This window comes from Mus caroli, unplaced genomic scaffold (assembly GCF_978045245.1).
Source record: "Mus caroli unplaced genomic scaffold, Mus_caroli_1 scaffold_13, whole genome shotgun sequence".
NCBI classification, from domain to species: Eukaryota; Metazoa; Chordata; class Mammalia; order Rodentia; family Muridae; genus Mus; species Mus caroli.
In genome coordinates, this window is record NW_028227268.1 from 91,021,468 (window position 1) to 91,045,982 (window position 24,515).

The 24,515-nt window shown below is 45.3% G+C and overlaps 1 protein-coding gene across 3 annotated transcripts in view; it reads left to right on the top strand.

Moving 5' to 3' along the window:
• The first annotated feature begins 3,570 nt into the window (after positions 1 to 3,570).
• The window catches only part of Nprl3 (NPR3 like, GATOR1 complex subunit), a 34,947-nt gene continuing 14,002 nt past the window's right edge, over positions 3,571 to 24,515 (top strand). The window contains exons 1-7 of one of the 3 annotated variants that reach the window (XM_021176705.3): positions 3,571 to 3,815; positions 8,110 to 8,179; positions 11,633 to 11,671; positions 15,237 to 15,366; positions 16,872 to 16,946; positions 20,552 to 20,705; positions 22,621 to 22,702. In XM_021176705.3, the coding sequence (XP_021032364.1) occupies positions 3,698 to 3,815; positions 8,110 to 8,179; positions 11,633 to 11,671; positions 15,237 to 15,366; positions 16,872 to 16,946; positions 20,552 to 20,705; positions 22,621 to 22,702 (668 nt within the window). In that variant the 5' untranslated portion in view covers positions 3,571 to 3,697. The remainder of the gene's footprint in view (positions 3,816 to 8,109; positions 8,180 to 11,632; positions 11,672 to 15,236; positions 15,367 to 16,871; positions 16,947 to 20,551; positions 20,706 to 22,620; positions 22,703 to 24,515) is intronic. The other 2 variants (XM_021176706.2, XM_029483574.2) reach the window with 2 other exon arrangements.

Here is a 24,515-nt window from a genome sequence, read left to right on the forward strand (position 1 = left end):
CCCTTTTTCATGACTTCACTGGCTACTGGATTTCCTCTTCCTGATGTATCTAGATGATTCTTTCCCTCCTCCTCCTCCTCCTCCTCCTCCTCCTCTTCCTCCTCCTCTTCCTCCTCCTCCTCCTCCTCCTCCTCCTCCTCCTCCTCTTCTTCTTCTTCTTCTTCTTCTTCTTCTTCTTCTTCTTCTTCTTCTTCTTCTTCTTCTTCTTCTTCTTCCTCTTTTTCTTCCTCTTTTAAAGATGCTTATTTTTCTGTTGTCCTGGTCTTACTAATGTATCTGAATTTGAAAAATAATATGGATATCATTTCTTTGTCATTTTTACACGGTTTTATCTCCCCCTAACACTGTAGTGTGTAGTGCCTCTCCTAGCACTGGAAACCAAACCTTGAGACTTGTGCATATGAGGCTGACACTCTACACTGAGAGTGTCATAGCTCCGATTCTGCCTTATTCTGATGAGTAGTGGTGAACAGTTTGCATTTTTTTTGAGAGAGACAGGGGTTCACTGTGTAGTCTTGACTATCCTGAAACTAGTAGCCCTGTAGATGAAACTAGCCTCAAATACACAGAGATCTGCCTGCCTCTGCCTCCCTAGTGCTGGGATTAAAGGCATGTGCCACCACTGCTTGGCAGGTTTGTAATCTTAAACTAAAGAGTAGTGGAATATGATTGTAATACTTTCCAGTTGTGGAGGTTGAAGCAGGAGGATTGTTGTGAGTTTGCAGTCAGGCTGAGCTACATAGTGTGTGTCCCAGGGTTGCTGGTACGTGCAGATTTGCACTTCTAGGGCTTGCTGCTTATGTTATTTTTTATTTATTCCCTTTTCTTTGATTTTTGGGTAGACAGGGTTTTGTGTATCTAGAGTTAGCCTTAAGTGCAATATATAGCCAAGGATTATCTTGAATTTCTGATTCCCCAGTCTTAAATAAAACCAGAATATAAAATATACAGAATCAAGTAAAATAAAGAGTTAGCTGAGCACAGAGGTGCACACCTTTAATCCCAGCCTTCAGGGGGCAGAGGCAGGCATCTGAGTTCAAGGCCATCCTGGTCTACAGAGTGAGTTCCAGGACAGCCAGGACTACACAGAGAAACTCTGTTTCAAAACAAAACAAAACAAAACAAAGAGAATAAAAGCACAGCCAAACATCAGAATTAAGAGAGAGTATAAGCCTCGAAAAACAAAAACAAAAACAACACAGAGAGAGAGATAGAGAGAGAGAGAGAGAGAGAGAGAGAGAGAGAGAGAGAGAGAGAGAGAGAGAGAGAGTATAAGCACATTTTAAAGGCTTTGCAGAGCCGTCCTGTGTATGTGACAACAGTGTGTACTGGATTCTTTTGTGTGACATCGATCAATGACATTTATAAAGTGCTTTCCCTCACAGGGCACCAAACTCTCTGTGTTGCATCCTCAACCCTCAGAGCCACTCTGTAAGAGCAGTTCTGTCATCGGTGGAGCTTGCTTTGCTCTGTTAGGACAGTTCTGTAGTTGGTGGGGCTGTCTTTGCTTTGCTTTGGTTTTAAGGTAAGGGCATAGACACTCAAGGAGACTATAAACAGTGCCTGTGGTTCCAACTGAGGCGAGAACTAGCTGAACGATTTGCCGTGGGCTGGGTTGTTGACTGGGTAGAGGCCATCTTGGCTTCACAACCTGTGGACACAAAGAGCCTGGCCCTGTGGGGAGTCCGGGATGCTGGAGCTGCTGATCTATAGTCAGTTCTGCAAACTCCAGGCACATTTTGAACTTGAGCAATTTGACTCAGATAAAGTCTGTCATTCAATCAAGTAGAAGAAACCAGACTTGGCGGGGGGCAGTCTGTAGATCCCCAAGAAAGGTGACCATGGGAGGCAAATTAATCTCGTCCATTCAGTTTCACCAATTAAACCTTTCTGATGACTTTAGACTCAACTTCCGACCCAGTGTGATGAAGGGTCATCTCTAGCCATAGGATTCAGGACAGGGCAGAGAGTTTAAAACTATTTCTGTTGTGGGTGAGTGGCTCTTTCTTGAAGAGGAACACTCAGTGGAGAAGGCAGCTCCCAGATAGTGTCTGTGAGCTCCACCCAGCCCTTGGCCTGAGCAAGTGACGGGACAGATAAGGCCTGACACCCATATGGTTTCCTACTCTACCTAAGGGAGACCTTGGGGGATGGGGTGCAAGGGTCCAAAGTTCCAGTTTCCAAAGGTCTACTTCTGCAGAGGGGGTCTTGAATCCACATTATTTTATATTTGAAATGAAGCCTCTCTTCTGTAAGACTTTAACATCAGAGTCGGAAGGTATGCCCTGCAGAGCTCAGGCTGGCTCTGCCCCTTCACAACAGCTCAAATCCAGCTTCTGGCGGGGAAACAGGGGTCCCCAGTGGAGTCCACTTAACCACAGGCTACGGTGTGACCCTACGTTTTGATTTCTGTAATAGCTGATGGTATTTCTTCACAATGATGTGGACACCTTGGGAGTTGAGGTGATGCATCCCAGGTTAGTAAGTCCTGAGTTTTCCTATCCAGTGCTGTCAGTATTGGGTAAGGCAGCCTCAGAGGGGAGTACACTGGACCTCTGTAGACTGGGATCTCATCATTTCCCCCACACGCGTCATTATTACCACGTCCGTTTCAGAGCTAGTGCCGGTAGAAAAGATTGAACCCAGGGCCTTGTATATAATGCCAAGTGCTCACTAGCAAGCAACATCTCTTTCCCTTTTTGAGAAGGCCTCAATGAGTTGCCCTGCCTGGCTTTAACTTCCTATCCTGCTTCCCTAGTCTCCCTAGTAGCTGGAAATACAGGTCTCCACCACTGAGCCTGGCTGTCACTATTAATTACATAGAAAATTATACTGTGAATACTCCTGTGAAGGTTGCTGGGTCCAGAGATCATAGTTGGGGAAACTCTGGACTCCTTGGTTTAGGCCTTCCTATCTCAAAGGCCACCGCTGGGGTCCCAAGGCTCTGGCTAATCAAGTAGCAGAATGGCCCAGGGGAGTAAGAGGGAAAGCCTGGACCACAGTCCTGCCTGGCTCAAGTGCCCCGGTCCCTATGCACTCCCACTGGTTCCGTGGGAAGGTCCCACGACCCATCCCAGGCACCTGGTTCCATCTCTCTGTCTGCTTCCCTCCCAGCCCCTTCCTACTCCTGACCTCACACAACACTCAAATCACACATGACTGGGATAAAGGCTTGCAAAATGAGTTAGAGTTATCCCTTTCACATCACACATCCAAACCATCAAAAGGCAAACATAAGCGCAACTCTCAGACACTGGCAAATATTCAAATGGTACCTTCTCATTGAGTAATAGTTGGGGGACCGGGGGAGGGATTGAAATACGACTATTTTCTCTCTTTGTAAAGTTTGCAAACATGATTGTTATGTGATGAGCAGACTAGTACAATCCCGACCACCGCTCCTGCCTTTCTTACAGTTTGAAGTTTATACGCTCTGGTTAAATCAAGTGTATGACTTTAAACTGCAGACAGGTTTGCCTAGCGAGCTACTAGAGTTCAGCCAAGGCGTCGCGCCGGCGCAGTCGGCTGTCCGGGCATGCGCGGGGGCTGTGGAGCGCGGCTCGGCGAAGTCTCGCGAGAGTGAGCGCCGAGGCCGAGGTGCCCGCTTCTTCTGTGTCCCTGCGGGCCCGGCGCTTGCCTTCGGCTTTTGCGGTCCCCACGCGAGTTCCTCTCAGGCGCACGCCCGGGCTCCCGCAGGATGGGGGACAATACCAGCCCCATCAGCGTGATCCTGGTGAGCTCGGGCAGCAGGGGCAATAAGCTGCTCTTCAGGTACCCCTTCCAGAGGAGCCAGGAGCACCCCGCGTCCCAGACAAGTAAGTGGCGCCTGGCGGCCACCCGCCCCGCCACGCGCAGTGCACAGTGCGGAGGAGGAGGAGAGGGGCCGCGGCACGACTCCCGAGTCTCCAGCCCTTGAAGTAAAAATGCGTAAGAATTGCCAGCTCCAGCAGTGGTGCGCATCTGGGATCCCAGCGCCCCGGACGTGGAGGCCGGGGTATTGCCGTGAGCCCAAGGCCAGCCGTTTCTCCAGACAAATCCAGAAAGACACCAGATTTTACAAGCACAGACACGAATTTATAAGTTATTTTAGAAAATATAAGTGACTATAAGGTCTGAAGTTGATCTTGAACTCTGGTCCATGCCCACTGTGGGGATGGATAACTGTTCACCATCTTGATAATCAACCCTCCTGTACATAAACTCCGAAAGTGTACCCACCAAAAAATAAAATACAGCATCATCCCTTCCCCGAGCCCCTCAGAGAATCTCAGGACGCTCGTTTGTTAGGTTGTAGCATCCGCCATGAAGGTTCTTGGAGTTATTGAGCACATAACTCCTGTCTAGTCGCAGTACACTGCTGCATGGGTCAGGCATAGCCTGCCTCTGTAGGTGAGCAGTGTTCTTAAAGCTCGCTAATATAATACAAAGGGTTTTAAATTATAAAAACATAAAGATGGTACCAAGCTCTCAGAACCCCCTCCCTCATCCCCCTAAAGGGCAACTATCTTCACCATTTTCCAAACCTGTTTATACACAAGCAAAGCACACATTCCAAGTACAAAAGGAATTACATGGCCCATTCCCCCTCCTGTTCTTAATATATATATTAATATATTATTATTAATATATACATATCTTGAAATAGACTGGAAGGTCTTTTTGCTCATTTTCTTCTGTACTTTATGTCTATGTCTTAAACAGGTTCAACCTCATCCTGAGACAGGTTTCCTGTGTAGCCCTGGCTGTCCTGAAACTCACTCTGTAGACCAGGCTGGCCTTGAACTCAGAGATTTGCCTGCCTCTGCCTCCTGAGTCCTGGGACTAAAGGCCACCACCACCGTCAGCCACCTTGTTCTTATTTAATGACTGCAGTGAAGTCCATGAAATGAACGTACTCTGGTTTATTCGCCCAGCCCCTGTTGAGGGCAGTAGTTTTCAGTCTTTTCAGGCTGTGCACTGACTCTGCCAGCATGAGACCCTCAAATTCCCAGCACTTATGTAAAAAGACTGGCTTGGCTGTGGTGTGCCTAATGTCATCACTGACTGATAGAGATGGGTTGTTGATCAAGAGCTCCCTGGCCAGCCAGCCTAGCCTGAAGGGTAAGCTGATTCAGTGAGAGACCCTGCCTCGAGACAGTAAGGTACAGAGAAAGGAGGACACTTTACATTTTGCTCTGGCCTTTACCTGTGCTTGTAGGCCATGTACCCATGCCCCAACACTACCACCCAACTGAAACAAAAACCACATAAACTGTGCATGTCCGTTCTGTAAATTATTCTTTTATAGAATATTTTTAGGAACAGACCAGCCTTGAGTCATGTGGTTGAGTCTGAGGGCTCATGATCATGTTTTAAACAGATTAATTTTTAGTCTTTATTAGACTGTTGGCAAGAAGCTGTGCCTGATAGTTTTACGGTGCAAGGTGGTATTGGGAACACGCCTGTTTTTCTCTTTCCGGAGCTGTTTGGATTCACCTTTCAGAGAATTGATATCCTGTGTCTGACTTTTTCTTGAATTGGTTTTTCCTTATAGACTTGAAAGAATTATTTATATATTTAAGTTTAAAAGTAAGACTTTTGGATCAGGAGTGGTGAATGTCTTTAATCCCAGCGCTCTGGATGCAGAGGCAGGCACATATCTCTGAGTCCCAGGCCAGCCTGGTTTACATAGTGACTTCCAGATTAGTTAGAGCCACATGGTAAGATCCTGTCTGAAAAAAATGAAAAACATAACAAAACAAAACAAAATCCTTTCTTTCTTTCTTTCTTTTTTTTTTTTTTTTTTGTTACAATAGGTAGCTATTTTGCTATTTCTGTGTAGTTTTTGCCAGAATTTTGATTTTTATGGTGTCATGGTTTCAGTCTAGTCTCTTGTGGTTTCTGAGTTTTTTTTATCTGTAAGACCTTCTGCTCTGGGAGATGATGGTGTTACTTTGTTGTTTTGAGTCAGGGTTTAACTCTGTATTCCAGGGTGGCTTGGGATTTACTGTGTAGCTAGTCTACTGTGTAGACTAGCCTTAAACTGGTGGCGCCTACCTTCTCTGCTCATGGAGTGGTAGGATTTCAAGTGAGCATCCCTAGGCCCTGCCTTTTCCAAGATTATTAAAAAGAGACAACTCCTTAAGTTTTTCTTGAGAACATTTATTGTCTCGTTTTAAAATTAACTTATTTACTTAAGACAGGGTTCCATTATGTGTCCCTGGCTGCCTGGAGTTAGACCACGCTGGTCTAGAACTCACAGAGATCCTCCTCCTCCTGCCTCCTCAGGGCTGGGATTAAAGGTGTGCGTCGCCACTCTTGGCTTTACACTTTATTTATCTCAATGTAAGGTTCAGGCTCCTAAGAGCTGTATCGTCTGTGTGCTTTCCAAGAGTTAAGTGTGTGCTGCTTGCTTGCCTCTAGAGTTCTGTGACAGGCCAGGCTGTGGCCATATGGTTGTTGGATTTCCTTAGATGTTGACTCTCAAAAGCCAACATAATTCAGTGTCTATATGGCTATATCATCTTACAGAGCAGTTCACAATACCTTTACCTATATTACATTCCAATGGTTTGGTTTTTTTTTGTTGTTGTTGTTTTTTTTTTTTTTTAATTTTATTTTTTGATACCAAGTCTCATGTAGCCAAAGATAACCTGCAGGGTGCTGGGCTTACAGGCATCACCATAACGCTTCTGTGTGGTCCTAGGGAGTAAACCCAGGGCTCGCTCGGACATCTGAGCTACATTCCCAGCCCCCTTTCCTTTCTCTTTCAATGGCTTCTTTACATGAAAGTTTCACGCAGTTTTGTGTTATCCTTACGATAGACAGAATTCACCACTTTCTGGCTTTTCTCCCCTTCAGTATTGTCCTGAGAAATTGTGATTATTTTTGACTGGAAACTTAATATCAACTGTGTTAGGCTCTACCCTCAAACTTGGTTTTTTGTTGTAGATGGAGATAGAGGTAGCTTTCTTTCCTCACAGTTTTTAAAGCTAAAACATTTATTGTATGACTGCTGAGATTCTCGAGGTGAATTTAGCTGCCCTCTTGGGTTCAGGTATGGTTCTTTTGAAAAATTCATTCCAGAATCTGCAATAGATAATTTTTATTTTTTATTTTCTTGAGACTGGGACATACTCCTGGTTGGCCTATCAATACCATGCATCAGGCTGGCCTCATTAAATTCACAGAGATGTGCCTCCCTGTGCCTCCCAGGTGCTAGGATACAGGCATGTGCCACCATGGCTGCCTGTAGATGTCACACTTAGGTACTTCCTTTGCCCTGTCCTGGGCTGTATTTTGTCTCTTAGACTTGTCACTCATGTTAGACTTTCTCTTGTGCTGGTTAGGCTGGGCACATTTGCCACAGGCTAACTCCAGAGGTGGTAGGACTCCGAAGACACTATTTGTGTTACTGTGACCCTCTGTAAACAATGACATCTCTTTCACTATCTTGTTTCTGCCCTGAGACCAAAAAGAGCTGCTGTAGCTTTTGGAAGTGTTCTGATTAATGGGGGAGAAAAGAAATCTTCCCAAGCTGCATACTGAGCCCCTGGTCTCAACCCTCCTCACAAGAGTAGCACTTTGTTATAACTGCTTGGGGAAGCATGTTATAATTTCCCCTGTGCTTCACATAGAACCTGGTTGGTCCCATACATGCTAAGCACTGACACTGAGCTACATGGGTCCCCGACCCCTGAACATGTTATGGTATCATAGATACAACATGAAATTGGCCAGTTTAGCCATTTGAAGTATATGACTCAGTGGTATTAACTGCATTCTTTCCATTGTGAAGCATCACCATTACATTACATATTTCCAAGACTTTGATTCCCTGAAGTTAAGTTCTGTAGTGATAAGTGATGACTCACCCGCCTGCTCCTAGCCATGGTTAAGGCCCAGTTGACTATGTGTCCTACGGCTTTGCTTATCATAGGGTTTTCATAGAAATGATACTTGACGCTTCTATGACTTACTGCGTACAGCCTAATATTTTCAAGATGTATGAATGTTTGTTCTCTTTGTAGCTGAATAATAATGGTATAGACAGTGGAAGCAGTGGGTTTTAATAGCTCCACAATCCTGGATGTGGAGCATTCTTAGCCATTCTTCTTTTGTCTCACTCAGATAAACCACGTAGCAGATACGCTGTCAACAACACTGGGGAGCATGTTGATGACCAGGATGGTGACTCCAGGTAAGGGCTTGACAACCATTCTGGGCAGGAGGGCTGGTTCTCTTTCTAGGCCTGATCAGAGCTCCACCCTCCTCTTGACCCAAATGTTTGTCCCTCTGAGCAATCTGGTGCCTTCCCCCATAAAGTGAGTGCTCTTAGGAAGTGCACAGCTGGGACTGCTCTGCTAGTCCCTGACTGGGCTCAGATTTCACTGTGTGGATAGAGGAGTCAGAAGATGGATGAGGCACGTCACATAGTGCATTTCTTTTCCAATGAGAGGATCTTAGAGGAAGGCAGATCCTTTGCAGTTCCCAGACCAGCTTCCTTAGCACATGCCCAGTAGTGAGATGCAGGTGCTCCGGTGTAGTGCAGCCTGGGCGCAGTGGGAACTGGGGCTGCTCCTTTCTGTGTCTAGGACTGTCAAGGTCTGCATTCATAAGCAGCACTCTGCCTTCATATGTTTGTTTGAAAGGTTAGTAAGAGGCAGCATAGGCTTAGATAAAAGAGAGAAGATCTCGCTTTACTTGCCTGGATCCCCTGAAACACAGACAGGGCCTGTGGGGTAAAGGATAGGGTTTCCAGGCTGACTTAATCCCAGCACTCGGGAGGCAGAGGCAGGCAGATCCCTATGAGTTCAAGGCCAGTCTGATCTACAGAGTGAGTTCCAAGCCAGCCAGGGCTACACAGAGAAACCCTGTTTCAAAAGACCATTTAAAAAAAAAAAAAAAAAAAAAGGGTAGGGCTTCTCTCCCAGGAGAAGGCCGCTGAGACTCCACACTGGGTCTTTGCTGTGTAGTGAGTCAGCGCTGTGTCAGATCTTTGAAAAGATACCATGTCCACCACTCTGATTTACAGTGCCAATAGTGTGTGGGGTTTTGCTTGCTTGCTTGTTTGTTTGTTTGTTTGTTTTTGTTTTATTTTATCTCAGGTACTGGGATAACAGGCCTGTGCTACTATGTCCACTTTTATATGGTACTGGGGTTCAAGCCCCAGGACTACATGCATGCTAGGCATCACTAACACAGTCAGCCATGTTGATCCATGTGTCACATCTTCAGCTCCCAAAGTGTGTTTTTTTATCCTCTCCTGTGAACATGGTAGAAGTAGGGGGAGGGTGGTAGGTCGGGGTGGGTGGGGATAGAAAATTGCTGATCCTTTTAGAGGAGGGTCTTGATGTAGTTTTTCCTTTAAGGATGATGGCTTGAAACACATGTGTCACAGGCACATAGACAGCTTTTGCCCCAGTTGCTTATGGTGGTGACTGCTATAATAATAGCACTTGGAAAGTAGGCATAGGAATGACTAAGAATTAAAGGCTAGCCTCAGCTCTTAGCCAGTTTTGAGGCCAGCTTGGGCTACAAGAGACTACCCTTTGCTGCTTATATCCTGGGCAGGTGTGCCTTGTTTTCTGTCTATGTCACAGATCACTATGGAACAACTGCCCTCACATTTACCTCCTACCAAGATTCACTGGTGTGGAGCCTTTGAATAGGACTGACTGACTTCCTTTCTTTCTTTCTTTCTTTCTTTCTTTCTTTCTTTCTTTCTTTCTTTCTTTCTTTCTTCCTTCCTTCCTTCCTTCCTTCCCTCCCTCCCTCCCTCCCTCCCTCCCTCCCTCCCTCCCTCCCTCCCTCCCTCTCTGCTTTCTTTCTTTCTTTCTTTCTTTCTTTCTTTCTTTCTTTCTTTCTTTCTTTCTTTCTTATTTTTTTTTCTCCTGTTTTTTCAAGACAGAGTTTCTCTGTGTAGCCCTGGCTGTTCTGGAACTCTCTGTATACCAGGCTGACCTTGAACTCACTGAGATCCACCTGCCTCTACCTTCTGAGTGCTTGCATCAAAGGTCACCACACAGCCATGTTTAGCTTTGAACAGTCTTTCATTTCTAGGTCTGACCACAGAATCACATTCCTGCAGTTGAATCTCAGAGTCTTACAGAGATGCTTTCTAGGCACCCCATTTCAGGACTGAGCATAATAAAACCAGAAAGCCTTGGGACCACAGTGCTTTTCTCTTAAGTTCTGCAATGAACTGGAGAATTACTTCACTTGTAATTTTAACTTTATAGCATCTGCCAACCTCTGTCCCACACAGTTACAAGATGTAGATTAATTCCCATTGGGCCTCAGTTCTCTTCCCATCCCCTCATAACTGCCCCAGCTCAGAGCTTCTTCTGAAGCTGGCAGTACTGCAACGAAGCCCACTCTCTGTCCCAAAGGTGCTTCCTTCCTGGGGCTTGCAGGGTTTTCTTGCTTGTCAGCTTCCGGGTAGAAACTTAGCTGAGTGGGGTTGCCTGCCTTTTGTAATTAAGGACCAGAACTGTGCTATTCATCAGGATTCTAGACACTGGCCAGGGTGGCTATTTACACAGAAATACGTGGACTCCCAGCCCTCAAACCAAGCATGGCAGTGAATTTCTGTAATCCCAGAACTCAAGTGGAGCAGAAGATCAAGGCCATCCTTGGCTACACAGTGGATTTGTGGTTAACTTGAGATATGAGAGTCCCTGTCTCGGAAGAAAAACAAAACAAAGTAAAGAAAACCAACCAGTCAACAAACAAACATCTCTAAAATTAAAAAAGAATCCAGCTTTTTAGTCGTCCCTCGCTTCAGCTGTTCTCTGGCTACCAGACTGTATTTGCACTCTTGGACCGTTTCGGCCCATTGCGAGTGAGCTGCTAGGATGCTGAGGCAGGCCTGTTAACCTCTCAGCCTGTGCTGTATAATCTGTGGCTGTAAGTGTGGAGCTGCTAGGGAAGGGTCCCTTGGTACGTATTTCTCTTACATGGGTTTTGGCCATGTGCTTCTTGGTGAGAGCAAGTTGGGGAGCCACAGTAGGTCTTCAGGGTAGGGCCACGCAGTTTTCATGGTTGGTTGGAAAGCGGTGTGTTCTAGAGTAAAATGTTCTTCACAGGAACCTAGACCATCTAAATCAGATAGTACAGAAAGCACAGTGTTCTGACAAAAGTGTGCTTGCTTCTTCTGTGACTCCCTTACCAGCTGGGGTGGAAGCTCAGGCAGTGAGGGTGCAGGTGGCCCATGCTGTCCCACGGCAGTGAGTGAGTGTTCAGGCCGTCCGTGCTGTCTCACCATCTGGGGATCTGCTGGGTGATACTTGTTGCACCATAGTTCAGAAGGCTGTTCTGTCTGAGCATCATATTTGTCCTCTACTCTTGGGAAGATCAGATACTAGGGTCTGCTCTTCTGATGACCTGGATTCTGAAAAGTGACTCTCATTCTCCTGGCCTGTACTTAAGTGTGAGAATTCAAGTTTTAGTGAGAAAAAAAATCCCCTGGTAAGTGTTCCATCTGGGGTCTGTATATCTTTTTTTCTCACCTGGTAAGATCTATTCAACTAGTACTTTATAGTGCTGCCTCTGCTAGATTTTAATACTGTTTCTATAAAACAGCCTTGTAACTTTACATGGTTTTAAAGAAAGAATGTTCTGTTTGGTCTTGATGGTCCTGTTCCCATTTCAGCAAGCCATGTCCTCCAACCGATGAGCAATTGGTTGCAGGGTAAGACCAAGATCTCTCCACCCCTTTTCTGTCTTGATTCCGGCTGCCTTCTCTTCTTGTAATTGTGCTTACTGCCTAATTTCTCTCAATGTTGAAGAATGACTAATGAGGTGCATAGGCTCTAGCTTGGAATCCTCCCTGCCTCTCAAGAGCCCAGATTTCCCCACTGCCTTTGCCCTTTGCCCACTCAGAATTATCTAGCTATTTCATATTCCTTTGAGAACCTAAAGCATGGTTGGCTGGCACCAGAGAGATTTCTGGGCTGGGTATGCTGTGCGAACCTCCTCCCCAAATGGAAACTAGTAGTTCCATGATACTGGGCCAGTGTGTGGGTTTCTCATCTCCTGTCGTACTGCACAACTGGGGCTCATGATCACTGTTCCTTGTTTTTAGTTTTGAGAAAGAGAGGCAGGGGGAGGGAGGGAAGGAGACAGACCAGACTGACAGATTGTCTGTGTTAACAGCATTTGAGTATTTGAGTGTCTAGTTAGATACCCAGGTTTAAAAGGAACCAAGTAGTGGCAAAAATGTCCCCACAAAGGTGATATGGGATGTTTGTAAGCTGCACTGACTTGTTCCCCTAAAAATTCTACCTGTGTGGGCCATGACTATACATACAGTATGTGTATTCTACCTGTGTGGGCCATGGTTATACATACAGTATGTGTATTCTACCTGTGTGGGTCATGACTATACATACAGTATGTGTATTCTACCTGTGTGGGCCATGGTTATACATACAGTATGTGTGAGTTTCCATCAACAGGCAGGTTAAGAGGCTGGAGAGAGGGTCATGGTTAAGAACACATGTTCTTCTGTTGGACCTGGGTTCAGTTCCCAGTACCCACATGGCAGCTCACATCTATCTTTAACTTTAGTTCTGGGGGACCCAGTGCCTTCTTCAAGGCCTCCCATGGGCCTCAGGTACATGCCTGGTGCACATACATACATGCAGGAAAAAATACTCATACACATTAAAAAAGGCAAGTTGAGGGTGTAGAGTTGAGCTCCTTTCCTGTCCTTTTCCTCTCTGTTCCTGGGTAACCCCACTCCAGGATGTTTTATTAAAAATAGAATCCTTGAATTCTCTAACTAGGAAAACTGTTCTATCAAAGTAAAAAGAAATTAAAACAAGGAAAAAAATCCTGACCTGCTTTTCAACTGGGCTGTTATATCTTCCTAAATATGTTTTTCTTGGATGTTCAAGTTAGAAATGTTTAGTTTTTATAGCAGGTGTTTTATTGTCTTATTTTACACTTACCAAGTTTTCAAAGGATTTTTGTAAACTTTGGAAACAGTAAGCCTTGTCCCTTGTAATTTGCTAAGCATAAGTTATACAGGTAGACCCTTCCCTGGCCTCAGGTTACTTTGTCTTTGTGCACATTACGTCATCAAACACTATGTGAAGTCCACAACCAAACAAATGTCTTTCATTATGAATGTGTAATGTTAAGAGTGGCATGCAGCTCAGACCTGCTCTTATTAACAAAATGGCAGGCTGCACAGGGACTTCCTAGGATCGCCACTTAAGGCATCATGACCTAACTTCAGCAGTATATATCCATCTCTGGGTCAGGCCTCTTAGAGGGGAAAGATTTAATTTTGTCCCTTCAAGGTCATATTTGAGTTTTGGTATTTGTGGATGTTTTTTGATATTTATGGGATACCACTGCCTGCCTTTGGGCGTCCTGTAGCCAAAGCTGAAGCATGTCTGTGGCTCTTCACGACAGACAGGGAGGTTTTAGTGGAGATTTTTGACTGTCAAGGAAGAAGTGGTCTGCATTGGTTAAGGTCATTCTCCCATCTGCTTCTTTTGTATATTAACTGGTTGGATGGTACAGTGTTGGATGCCCCTTATATAGATAGGATGTAACATGCTGGCTGGATCAGAGCCCAAGTGTTTGGTAGGGGTTAGTATCCTGAACCCCTTCCGTATCAGTGTATCTTTCAGACAGGCGGGACTGGCAGAAAGCTATGTAGGTTTTTTTAAAGAAAACCTACAAAATGCACTTGTCTAAGATGTTGAGTCTTCCATGTTCTAATATCCCAGACATTAATGTTCCAAGGAAGGGGGTGGGAACCAAGGATTTGTCTGGGTGTCCTACAGGTTCCAGAATTTTAGTGATAAGACTAGTTCTAGAAGGTTTGACTAAACCCACATTGCAGAGGGTAAGGAAGCCCATTGTGACCAACTCTCTGTATCCAGTTTATTTGGGGGCCTGGAAGCCCTGTGGCAGCCAGGGGATCCTGCTAGTTTTGCAGGAAACCAGCTCAGGACCTCCAGGCCGTAGCCTGGAGCGTCCTCATGGTTGTGGGTAGAAGTAGGAGAACTGCATGTTAACCATAGCCAGGCTTCTGTTCCAGCTGCCTCCAGGTCACTGGTCCTACAGCCCTGCTTTGTGTAGGGTGGCCTGGAATGAGTGCCCACATAGCCACTTTCTGTTTCAGTGTCATTTGCTGCTGTGGAGTAGAGCCACAACAGCGGGTTGAAGCTGACCTACCTCTTTCATCGTGCAGTGGAGGAGCTTTCATGTTAGCCTGTCTCCCTTCCCCCACTGAGAATGTCTCCAGAAGAAACAAGACTCAAGTCCCACATCGTCTCTTTCAGGACTGTAAGGGTCTCCCTGCCCAGGACAGACTATGATCCCGATAGTGCTGGAGCTGTCTTCCCCAAACCATCCTATCTAGATATTAGAAAGCTTTCTGTAGTAGATAGGTGAGCATAGGTGCTCTCTCCCGTTAGGGCCAGATCAGAAACAGTGCCTGTATGTCTACAGTGGAGGCCCTCAGTCCCTGGTCTCTTAGATAAGAGGCAACACCAGGCCCCAGGGCTCTCCTCCCTGCAGACAACTCACTTATCCAGGTTCCCAGACAGGGAGGACTAGGTTTGCCAATAGGGAGACAGATGTACCGATGGCTCTTGGAAAGGGTGAGCTCCCACACCCCAAGCCATTCCCACTTGTTTCTGTGCATCCCATGTTCCTGTAATACAGTGCATCTGCATGCCGTGAACAAAATTCCCTCAGTAAGAACTGGGAAGTTTCAGTGTTCAGGGGAAGGGAAGGGCTGTGCAACTCTGCTGAAAGGAATGTAGTTAGCATACTGCATGCATCCTGGAGCTCTGTCCCCTGGTCCTTTTTGTGACCCTGTTGTGGAGGGACTGGGGTCAAAGATGTTGGGAGGTACAGTTTCCAAACTGCAGGGCAGTAAGGAGAGGCCTGTGAGCCTCAGTGAATGGCTCCTGAGGGCAGTGCCAACCCCAGCTGATCTTCCTTTTAAATGCAAACCGCAGCTGTTTCTCTTCTAATTTCATACAGCATGCCAGAAATGACAGCATGTGCCTTCAGCCTGTGCTTTTCCTGCCTTCTACCTGTAATTCTGGTGATTTCACATCCCTAACCTTGGGATTGCTGCAAGAGAGTCACTGATAGGAATGCCACCCTCTGGGGACAAAGTAGCTCCACAGAACTGTCATTTCCTGAGCCACTCCCCACTTGTGGGTACCTGGGCACGGTGCTGTGATTTCCATTAATGCATTTCCATCCTACATTTTTACAATTTTAAGGTTCTCGGATGTTATTCTGGCAACAATTTTGGCAACCAAATCTGAAATGTGCGGCCAAAAATTTGAACTGAAGATTGATAATGTACGGTTTGTTGGGCACCCAACACTGCTGCAGCATGCTCTGGGGCAGGTATGGCTCTCCTCAGCAGGTAGGATTTTTCTAGGGTGGGTGAGCCTTGCCTTTACTGGCTCTGAGCGTCAGATGTGCTTATGTTGATGCTGGTGAATGTGTGATTAGGGCAGCAGATCTGATCAACCACTTGCTGTGAGCTGTGAGCTGTGAGCTGTGAGCCTTCATAGGACCAGGGCATTAAGCAGAGAATGACAGGGTACTTGCCCCCAGGTGCTATAGTTACTGTCAGTAGCTTGTCTTTTCATTCAGTGATGGATGGAACCCATAGTCTTCCACATGCTGTGCAATTATTGGTCCACTGAGCTACATACCCAGCTCTCTGTTACTAGCCTTTGCTGACCATAGTCTGGATCTCTGCTAATTGGCCTTTCCTCTTATATATAGGGGAAGGCAACAATGAGTTAACTGATAATTGTTCTAACTTTTAAAAAATGATGTGTGCTTCCTGTTAAATGCTATTTGATAACGAATATATTAACACATATTGTTGTGCTAACCTTTCTGTATATGTTCTCTGATGGATGAGTATTTGGGTCCTGAGGAGTGTTAACAAGGTACAATGTGTTGATACCCAAAGGAACTTGTACACTAGAGCCAGTCAGCCCTTTGCGTACAGCCCAGCTCCAGATGACAGCATCCCTTAGATGCAGAAGCATTTCAGTAGGCCATACCATTTAGAGATTGTATAAAGAGCTGTGTGACTTGCAAGCTTTATCCATGTGAGAAACTTTGGAGGCCATTGGAGTATCTTACCTCTGATAGTACCCTCCCTCCCTACAGTGGTCTTTAATGTCAAGGCTCTGTTCTGTCTATGGGTAAGAGGGAGGAGTTGACAGTCATTTCCTGTAGAATTGCAGTGACAGTCAGGGATGGGTACATTTCCTGGGTGTTGTAGGGAGAGTTGGGACCCAGGGTTCTAACTCCATCTCTAGGCAACCCTTGTAATTAGGCTTGAAGGGTGGTGCCTCTCTGAGTGGTACGTTTGAATGCTTTGGCATTTGTTACTGAGACTGCATGGAGGCCAGAACTGGAGAGAGGTATGGACTTGGTTCTGTAGCAAGACTGACTGTCCCTTTGCAACAGGGCTGCTGGGCACTCTCTTAACTCTAAATGTCCTGAGTCCTTGCCATGGTGGCAGGGGATGGGCACTCCTTTCTGTCCTGTCACTTTGGGCATCATCAGCTTTATTCTTCAGTCACTGAACTTCAAGCACAAGCCATTCTGCTTGTGGCACACGTGTGATTCAGCTGTTTGTGTGGTGGCTGACTCCTCTCTGAGCAAAAGCACTATAGCTTTCCGTAGAAAGTCGTGGCTCTCTGCTGGTCATGGTGTATTGCCCCTCTGATTCCAGTATTGGGAGCCTGAGGTAGGATCACTGAGTTCAAGACCAGCTTGGACTCATACTAAGTTCTAGGTCCCAGCAGTTCACAGTGATACCCTGTCACAAAGAGACAGATAAAATGTTGTGTGTTTTGATTTATTAGAATTATACTCTTTTACAGGTCTCCAAAACAGATCCATCTCCAAAGCGGGAAGCTCCGACCATGATTCTTTTTAACGTGGTATTTGCACTGAGGGTGAGTGTTGTACAAGTGGTTAGGTCCGAAAGGAGGGTCTGAGGAAGAAGAGCCAGTGTCCAGGGAGCTCAGGCTGTGGGCATGGCACTTGCCCTTTCAGTAATGTGCCTGTGGGGACGTAGCTCAGTGCTTTCTCTCCTTCCCTTCCTCCTCCAACTTTTTTGTAAAATACATACACATAACAATATTTACTTTATTAACAGTAGTAGATAGGCTGGAGAGATGGCTCAGCAGTTGAGAGCACTAACTGCTCTTCTAGAGGTCCTGAGTTCAGTTCCCAGCAGCCACATAGTGGCTCACAACCATCTGTAATGGGATCTAATGCCCCTTTCTGGTGTGTCTGAAAACAGCTGAAGTGTACTCATATACATAAAATAAATAAATCTTAAAAGGAGGGGAGAGGAAAAATAGACAAAACAGTGGTAGTCATAGAGCTCAGGGCCTCTATTACTAAGCTACATCCTTAGCCCTGAATGTTTCCCATGTTAAAGTGGATGGTGGCACACACCTGTTATCCCAGCATTTGGGAGGCAGGAGCTGGAGAATTGCCACAAATTTGAGGCCAGGCTGTGACACAGAATGAGATCCTATCTCACAAACAGACAGACAGATGAACACTACACTGAGCTAGACCAGGTGGTCCATTCCTATAATCCCCGTTCTTGGGGAACTGAGTTAGGACAGTTAGGGGCTCAAGGTCAGTTTCTGCTACATAGTAATTTGAGGCCAGTGTGGGCTACATGAGACCCTGTCTTTGTACCCCATTACTTAGTGCTCAGAAAAGTATACAGTTTAAGTCAGCATGACTGCTTGTCGTTGGCTATATAGTAACACCTTACTATATCATATAAATATCACATCACCAAATAATAAACAAAATGCACAATTTAGTTACACCTAGTACATTTGTAATGTTGCCATGTATCATTTATCTTGTTGATCACTGCTATCTAGATTCATATTTCATTTCTTAGCAGGAAAGCCATAGGAAGCCCAGTAGCAGTTTTTATGTGTCTGTATTTCAAAGTGAATCCTAGGCCTCATGACCACTCTATTGTGTTAGACTTATTTTTACTTATGAGCATGAGTACATGTGTGTATGTCCAAGGACAGAAGAGGAGTTAGACCCCTTGGAGCTAGAGTTGCAAGCAGTTGTGAACCACCACATGTGTTCTAGAAACAGAACTCAGGACCTCCTGAAGAACAGCAAATGGCCCCTGAGCCACCTTTCTGGCACTTTCTCTCCTTTTGTTTTGTTTCTGTTGAGACAGAGTCTCAGAATGTAACTTTGTCTGGCCTGGAACTTGCTATATAGATCAGACTAGCCTGAAACTCACTGAAATCTACCTCCCTCTACCTCCTGAGCATTGGGATTAAAGGCATGGGCCACCGTGCCTGGCTTTTATTACTTTTTAAAGAAATGGTCTTGTATATCCCAGGCTGGCCATGAACACTTATGTATCTGAGGATGACCTAGAATTCCTGATCCTCCTGCTTCCACCTCACAATTCTAAGATTATAGCCATGTGCCTCATACCTGCCATATATCCATTCATTATTCTATTATAAGACATATCTATAAAACAATAGTTTTATGCCATAATGCCCTTTTGAATCTGACAAGAATTAACCATGACAAGTTAGTATTAACTAATACTTGGTCTCTTAAAACGTCTTGATTGAGAATGGTTTTCAGTTGGCCTATATGAGCCAAGATACAAACCCTGCTCTCTGTGGTGCTCTCTGTTTCCACTAGTCCTGCTACATTTCCCACGTCCAGATTTGTCTCATTGGGCAGACTTTCTGTGTCCTGCAGACTGGAAGTTACTGTGAAGGTGTAGTTATATCTGGATACATGCTTTCGGGAGGCAGAAAGTACCATGGATGACAATATATTAACTTTGGTTAATTTCTTACCCTGTACTGTGAATGTTCACTTTGTTTGAGATGGTGTCACATAGGCCAGGCTGTCCTTAACCTTCCTATGTAGACTTGAGATGGACCCTTCTACCTCCCAAGTGATGGCATTATAGGGGTAAGCTACCATACCTAGCTGTAAGTACACTTTTTGTTAGCATTCCCATTAAACTCTGCCTCATTCTAGGTGGCAGTTTTCTCAGCGTGTCCCTGCATAGCCTTGGGTGCTGAAGGCAGCAAACAAGACATACCAGATATCCCTTCAGTGTATGTCATTGAGCCTTATGGTGTAGGGGTGAGAACTACCTCGCACAAAGGGGACACTCAAACAGTTGGTCCCCACCAGCTGCTATAGGGATGCTTTTGTACCTCAGCTAGTGGCACCTCCAGCTGAGAGAATGACTCACTGTGACTTCAGTCATTAGTCAGAGGAAAAGTTTGTGTCCAAGAGTATTCTCTCCCTGCTTTCTAGTGGAGTATTTTTACACAGACTCTTGTGAATGTGTACTTTGTTTTGAGGCTATTGTATATACTCTGTAAATCAGCCCTTTTAGGACATGGTCAAGGGAGTGCCCTGAGCATGAAGCGTCACGGCAGACAGCCTGGTGGCTGCAAATCTGCCCAGGTTTTGCTTCTCTTTTCAAGTGTATGGCTTATTGAGAATGTAGAAAGTCTTCCCAACTGCAGGTGTACAAGGTGTTGTCTGGGTAAGATTTTGACTTAAGGTAACAGGCACAGGGTCACTGGGATGGAAAACAGCGTCAGAGGTCCTAATCAGTGGTACCATTTGTCCTTTCCTTTCTGACCCTGTACCCCCCAAGTGTTACTCAGCAGTCCTGGTGGCCTCTAGAAACTCTGAGTCATGTTTGGCTTAGTTATCTGCTCGTTCAAGCATCTCCATAGATCCCACAGTGGCCTGCTCCACCCTTGGCCTGGGTGTGTACACCTGCTGTTGACTATGGTCACTGATAGGTTCCAGATGGGTGTGTGCTACTTTGACCTAGTTAGTGTAGGTATGCAGTAGACACTTGTGAGAGACATGGGCCAGGAGCTTAGTGGTAATATGATTAACAGATTAGTTAGAAATAATTCATCCCTGACAGATGTTTAGCAAATAGCATAACACTTTTATGTTGTTTGTTCTGGAACCGTGTGGCCTGTTGTGAATGAATTCCTATATACTATAGGCCAGACATGTTCATGAGTGGTCAGTGCACAACAGTGATTACAGATACCTCCAAGGTTTTGCTCAGGTCAACCTCTGTTCTGAGTGCTGTATGTGTTTGACTAGTTTCCTCTGCTTGGTCGGTTTTCCTTCTTCAGATGATGACCAGTGACCCAAGATCATATCATAATAGGTGGGTGGAATCAGTGCCCTTAGCTGTCCCTTGATTTTCTCTACAGTCATAGCACAGTGGGAATGTGTGTTCCCCATAGAGGACTCCCATAGAGTCATCTCTGCAACCCTCTAGACAGTTGTTCCCAAGACTAGAAGATGAGGAAGTCAGCCAGCATGTATATAGGTAGGCTAGGAGCATGCACAGGGAACTCTGGGTGGCTGTTACTATGTGGAGAAACCTAGTGGCAAGGAATGGAGAGGGCATCTGTCATGGTCTATGCTTTTGTATTAGAGCCTTATAAGTGTGTCTCTGCGTACATATTCTGAGTGTTTGACCTCTGTTGTGCAGGCCAATGCTGACCCATCAGTGATAAACTGTCTACACAACTTGTCCCGCCGAATTGCTACTGTTCTGCAGCATGAGGAGCGCCGCTGCCAGTACCTCACTCGAGAGGCCAAGCTGATCCTAGCACTTCAGGATGAGGTGTCTGCTATGGCTGATGGTGAGTGCAGCAGCCTGCTGAGCTCGAGTCTGATGGCTTCTCTTTGTGTAGTATCTCTAGAGGACCAACTGGTCATTCTGCTTTGTTTTGAGGCAATTTCAGATAATGCTCTAAGTTGGCTCTCTAGTAGTTCCAGGGACACTATTAAAGAGATCATCTGTGCAGGGAAGGGCAGGCTTGCTGCCTGGTTGCAAGTTTGATCACATGCCAGTTCTCTTTGTGGACTTGGGGTATGCTGACAGTACAGAGAATCTCCATCTCCAAGGGCCTTTCCAACACCACAACACGACTGTCAGAAGCTAACCAAGGCTTTGGATTTGGTGAGCTGGGTACTGGAGAGGAAGTCCTTACAATAGTCGGTAAGCAGAGACTGGCTAGAGAAGTTACAAGATCTACAAATTGAGCTGGTCATGACCAGCACAGAAAGTCTCTTGTAGGGGTTCATATATGACTCTGCTGTGCTAAATGCATGGGTCTGAATTGATCTCTCTAGGAACGACCCCACACGTTGTTATATGATCGATCACCTTTCATTTAGGACAGATACCTCTGCCTGGCATTGGATGTGCTACACAAATTTGTCCTGGGATGGGAAACTCAGGGAGGGGCCATTGAGAACATCCAGCTGGGAAATTGGGTGATTTCCATACTTGGAACTTACAATTTAAAAGTTGAAGAACCTAACTGTCCCCTAACTAATCAAACAATAACTTGTGCTGATAGACACTGTGTAACCTTTAGTGTGCCCAGAGGACTACACTGGAAAGAAACTGGGAATGACCTCAGCTTCCTTCTCCTAGGCTTACCAGCTACAGAAGAAAGAATGAGGATCAAAAATTAGAACAAATTATTACAAACTAACAAAGTCTTGTTTGATTCTAATGTATTTTCAGTGAAAACTTTACTTATTTTCTTTGGAAAATTAGGTGGGCATGGTAGCGTGCACCTCTTATACTAGCCTGTAGAAGGCAAAGGCCAGTGGATCTCTGGGCTCCTGGACAATCATGGATATATATAGAGAGACCGTGTCTCCAAAACAAAACCACTTATATTATGGGCCTGGGAATCGTAGAGTGGTTGCCTAATATATGTTAAGGCTCTGGATTCCAGCCCTAGGGCCCAAGACAAAGAGACTGCAAAAACAAGCAAACAACACTCATGATTTTTATTTTAGTTAGTTATAAGTATGATAGGGAACAATCCAGAAATTTTCTTTTAAGATTTAGATCTGGGCTTGGTGGTACTTGCCTTTAATCTTAGGACTTGAGAAAAAGAGGCAAGTGGGAATCTCTGAGTTCTGAGGCCAGCCTGGTCTGCAGAATAAGGTCTAGGCCAGCCAAGGCTATACAGTGAGACCCTGTCTCAAAAAGAAAGAAAGAAACTAAAAACAACAAAAGTCTGTTACAAAATTAAATATTAAAAAACCCATGTTCATCTTAGTTATATATATTTTTGCTAGAGATTCATGAAGATTAAAAGATATTTTAGTCCTAAAGACACATCTCATGATTGTATAGTGTGGAAGTGGAGTTGGATGGCATGGGAATACCCAGTCACTGTGGCAGAGGGTGGGGCCGCTGAGCCAAGAGACATGTGCCTTCTGTGGGAGGCAGTGGAGCTGACAGCTTGCTCCTGTGACTACAAGGTTGACAAGTTTAAACACAAATAGTTTTCATATACATTTCCTATATAAATAGTTTCTCATCAGCCTGAGTCTACTTTTAGTCACAGGGTCAGGGTAGATTGATGATGATGATGGTGATGATGATTACAAGGAGTTTTCTGATGTTAATTTAACATTGGTTTAGCATTACTTGTTAATGGTGAATTTGTTCTGAAGATTGTTCCTGTTCTGGCCTGTGCATGTTTTCTTGCTTTGGAAGTTGTAAATCCTTAACTTTTGTTATTCTTGTAGCAAACGAAGGTCCTCAGTCCCCATTCCAGCACATCCTGCCCAAGTGCAAGCTGGCTCGGGACCTCAAAGAAGCTTACGACAGGTAAGACCCCTGGGGCCATACTTGTTGAACCTCTTCTCCCTGGGCTGGCTTCCCCAAGCCTCCAGAGTGGAAGTCTCCTACAGACAATGCTGCCATAGGCTCTCTGTGTGTGCTGGAGCTTGCTGAGACAAAAGGGATCAGACACTTGTGTGGCCACTTTTCAGGAAACCCACTTTCTAATGGCAGCTCCTTTGTTGAGTGATGTACTTAGCAGAGACAGTTACCTCCAGCCTCCTTTACCACAGAAGCTCCTCCCACAACTGTCCATGGAAGTCTGAAAGTGCTTTTGAACCGTTAAACGTAGCAGCACTTTACTGAGCTTAACCCAGTGCCAAGTTCTTTACCACCTTCATTGAGGTGGACATCACTGTTGCCTCTTCCCACTCGAGGAAATCCAAGTTCAGTGGGTGGAGTTGGAGTTGACTGTGATAGTCTGTGCTCTGGGAGAGCTGGAGTGTGAGACACTGACTGTCTGAGGTCAGCAAGTATTGGGAACATAGTGGAAGCCTCGTGTAGATTTGATTATATTGGTGGCTGAGTAATCTATTAAATGTATACAAAATACTTCTGCTTGTGTGTGTGTGATAGACTCTCACTAAGTGACCTAGGGTGACTTGATACAGGTGTATGATGCTCACTTTCTCTCTTTTATTTTTCTTAGACAGAGTTCCATTGTGTAGCCTTGGCTGGCCTGGAACTAACTCACTTATGTAGACAGGGCTTGGCTGTATAGTATCTAAAAAACAAAGTAAAAAGGAAACCAGTAACTGTAGGTTTCTAAAGAAAAAAAGGATGTGGGAAAAATGTAAAACCTTAGAAAGCTTTGTCATCTGCCAGGCACAGCTCAGGGCTTGAGGCCTCCCAGTGCCACCCAGTGGACCAATTTAGAGGGACACAGGAATTTGAACTTTTGGTGAAAAAGGTGTTCAAGGTCCTTCTAGCCAAATATCCTGTTTGTTAGTGGGTAAGGTCTCATTTCTCCAGGTGAACTCCTACAGCAGCCAGCCCTGGGTCCTGGAACCTGTCCTGGGAGGCTGAGAGCCACACTTCTCCGGCAGCATGTGGCAGTTTTGACCTCCTGCTCCATCCCCTGTCTGATATTGCACAGCTTATAACTACCCAGTAGCATTCTTGGCATGATTCACTCCAGCCTCATCACACAAGGTCTGTAGTTGGCCTCAAGGTCCTGTTGCCTCATCAATAAAAAGGTGTGGCTGAGTATACATTGACTGGGTAGATCAAATATAACATCTGTCTTTTGACAGTAGCTCTTTGCCAGATCCCTGAGAAAGATGTTCTCAGAGAAGACCTAAAAGTCAGGAAGTTGGGCTGGTGGGATGGCTCAGTGGGTAAGAGCACCCGACTGCTCTTCCGAAGGTCTGGAGTTCAAATCCCAGCAACCACATGGTGGCTCACAACCATCCGTAATGAGATCTGACGCCCTCTTCTGGAGTGTCTGAAGACAGCTACAGTGTACTTACATATAATCAATAAATAAATCTTAAAAACAAAAACAAAAACAAAAGTCAGGAAGTTGTGGGCTTAATTGGCATCGAGTTTTAAGAGCATCCTTTCAACAGAATTGTTCTGGATTTACTATTTTAACCAAAGCCAAGGCTCTGGTATAGTTGTAGCTGGCAACCCTATTTCCTAAGTGTATGTGAATATAGAGTGGAAGAGGGAATCCCTTAGGAGGTTACCCTGGTTGTCCTAGTGCCTGTGTCTCCTTGGGGAACTAGCTCCATGTCCCCATGTCTCCCCCAAGTTGCTTCCCTTAGGAAGGGATCTCCCTTCACTTTATAACATAGCACAG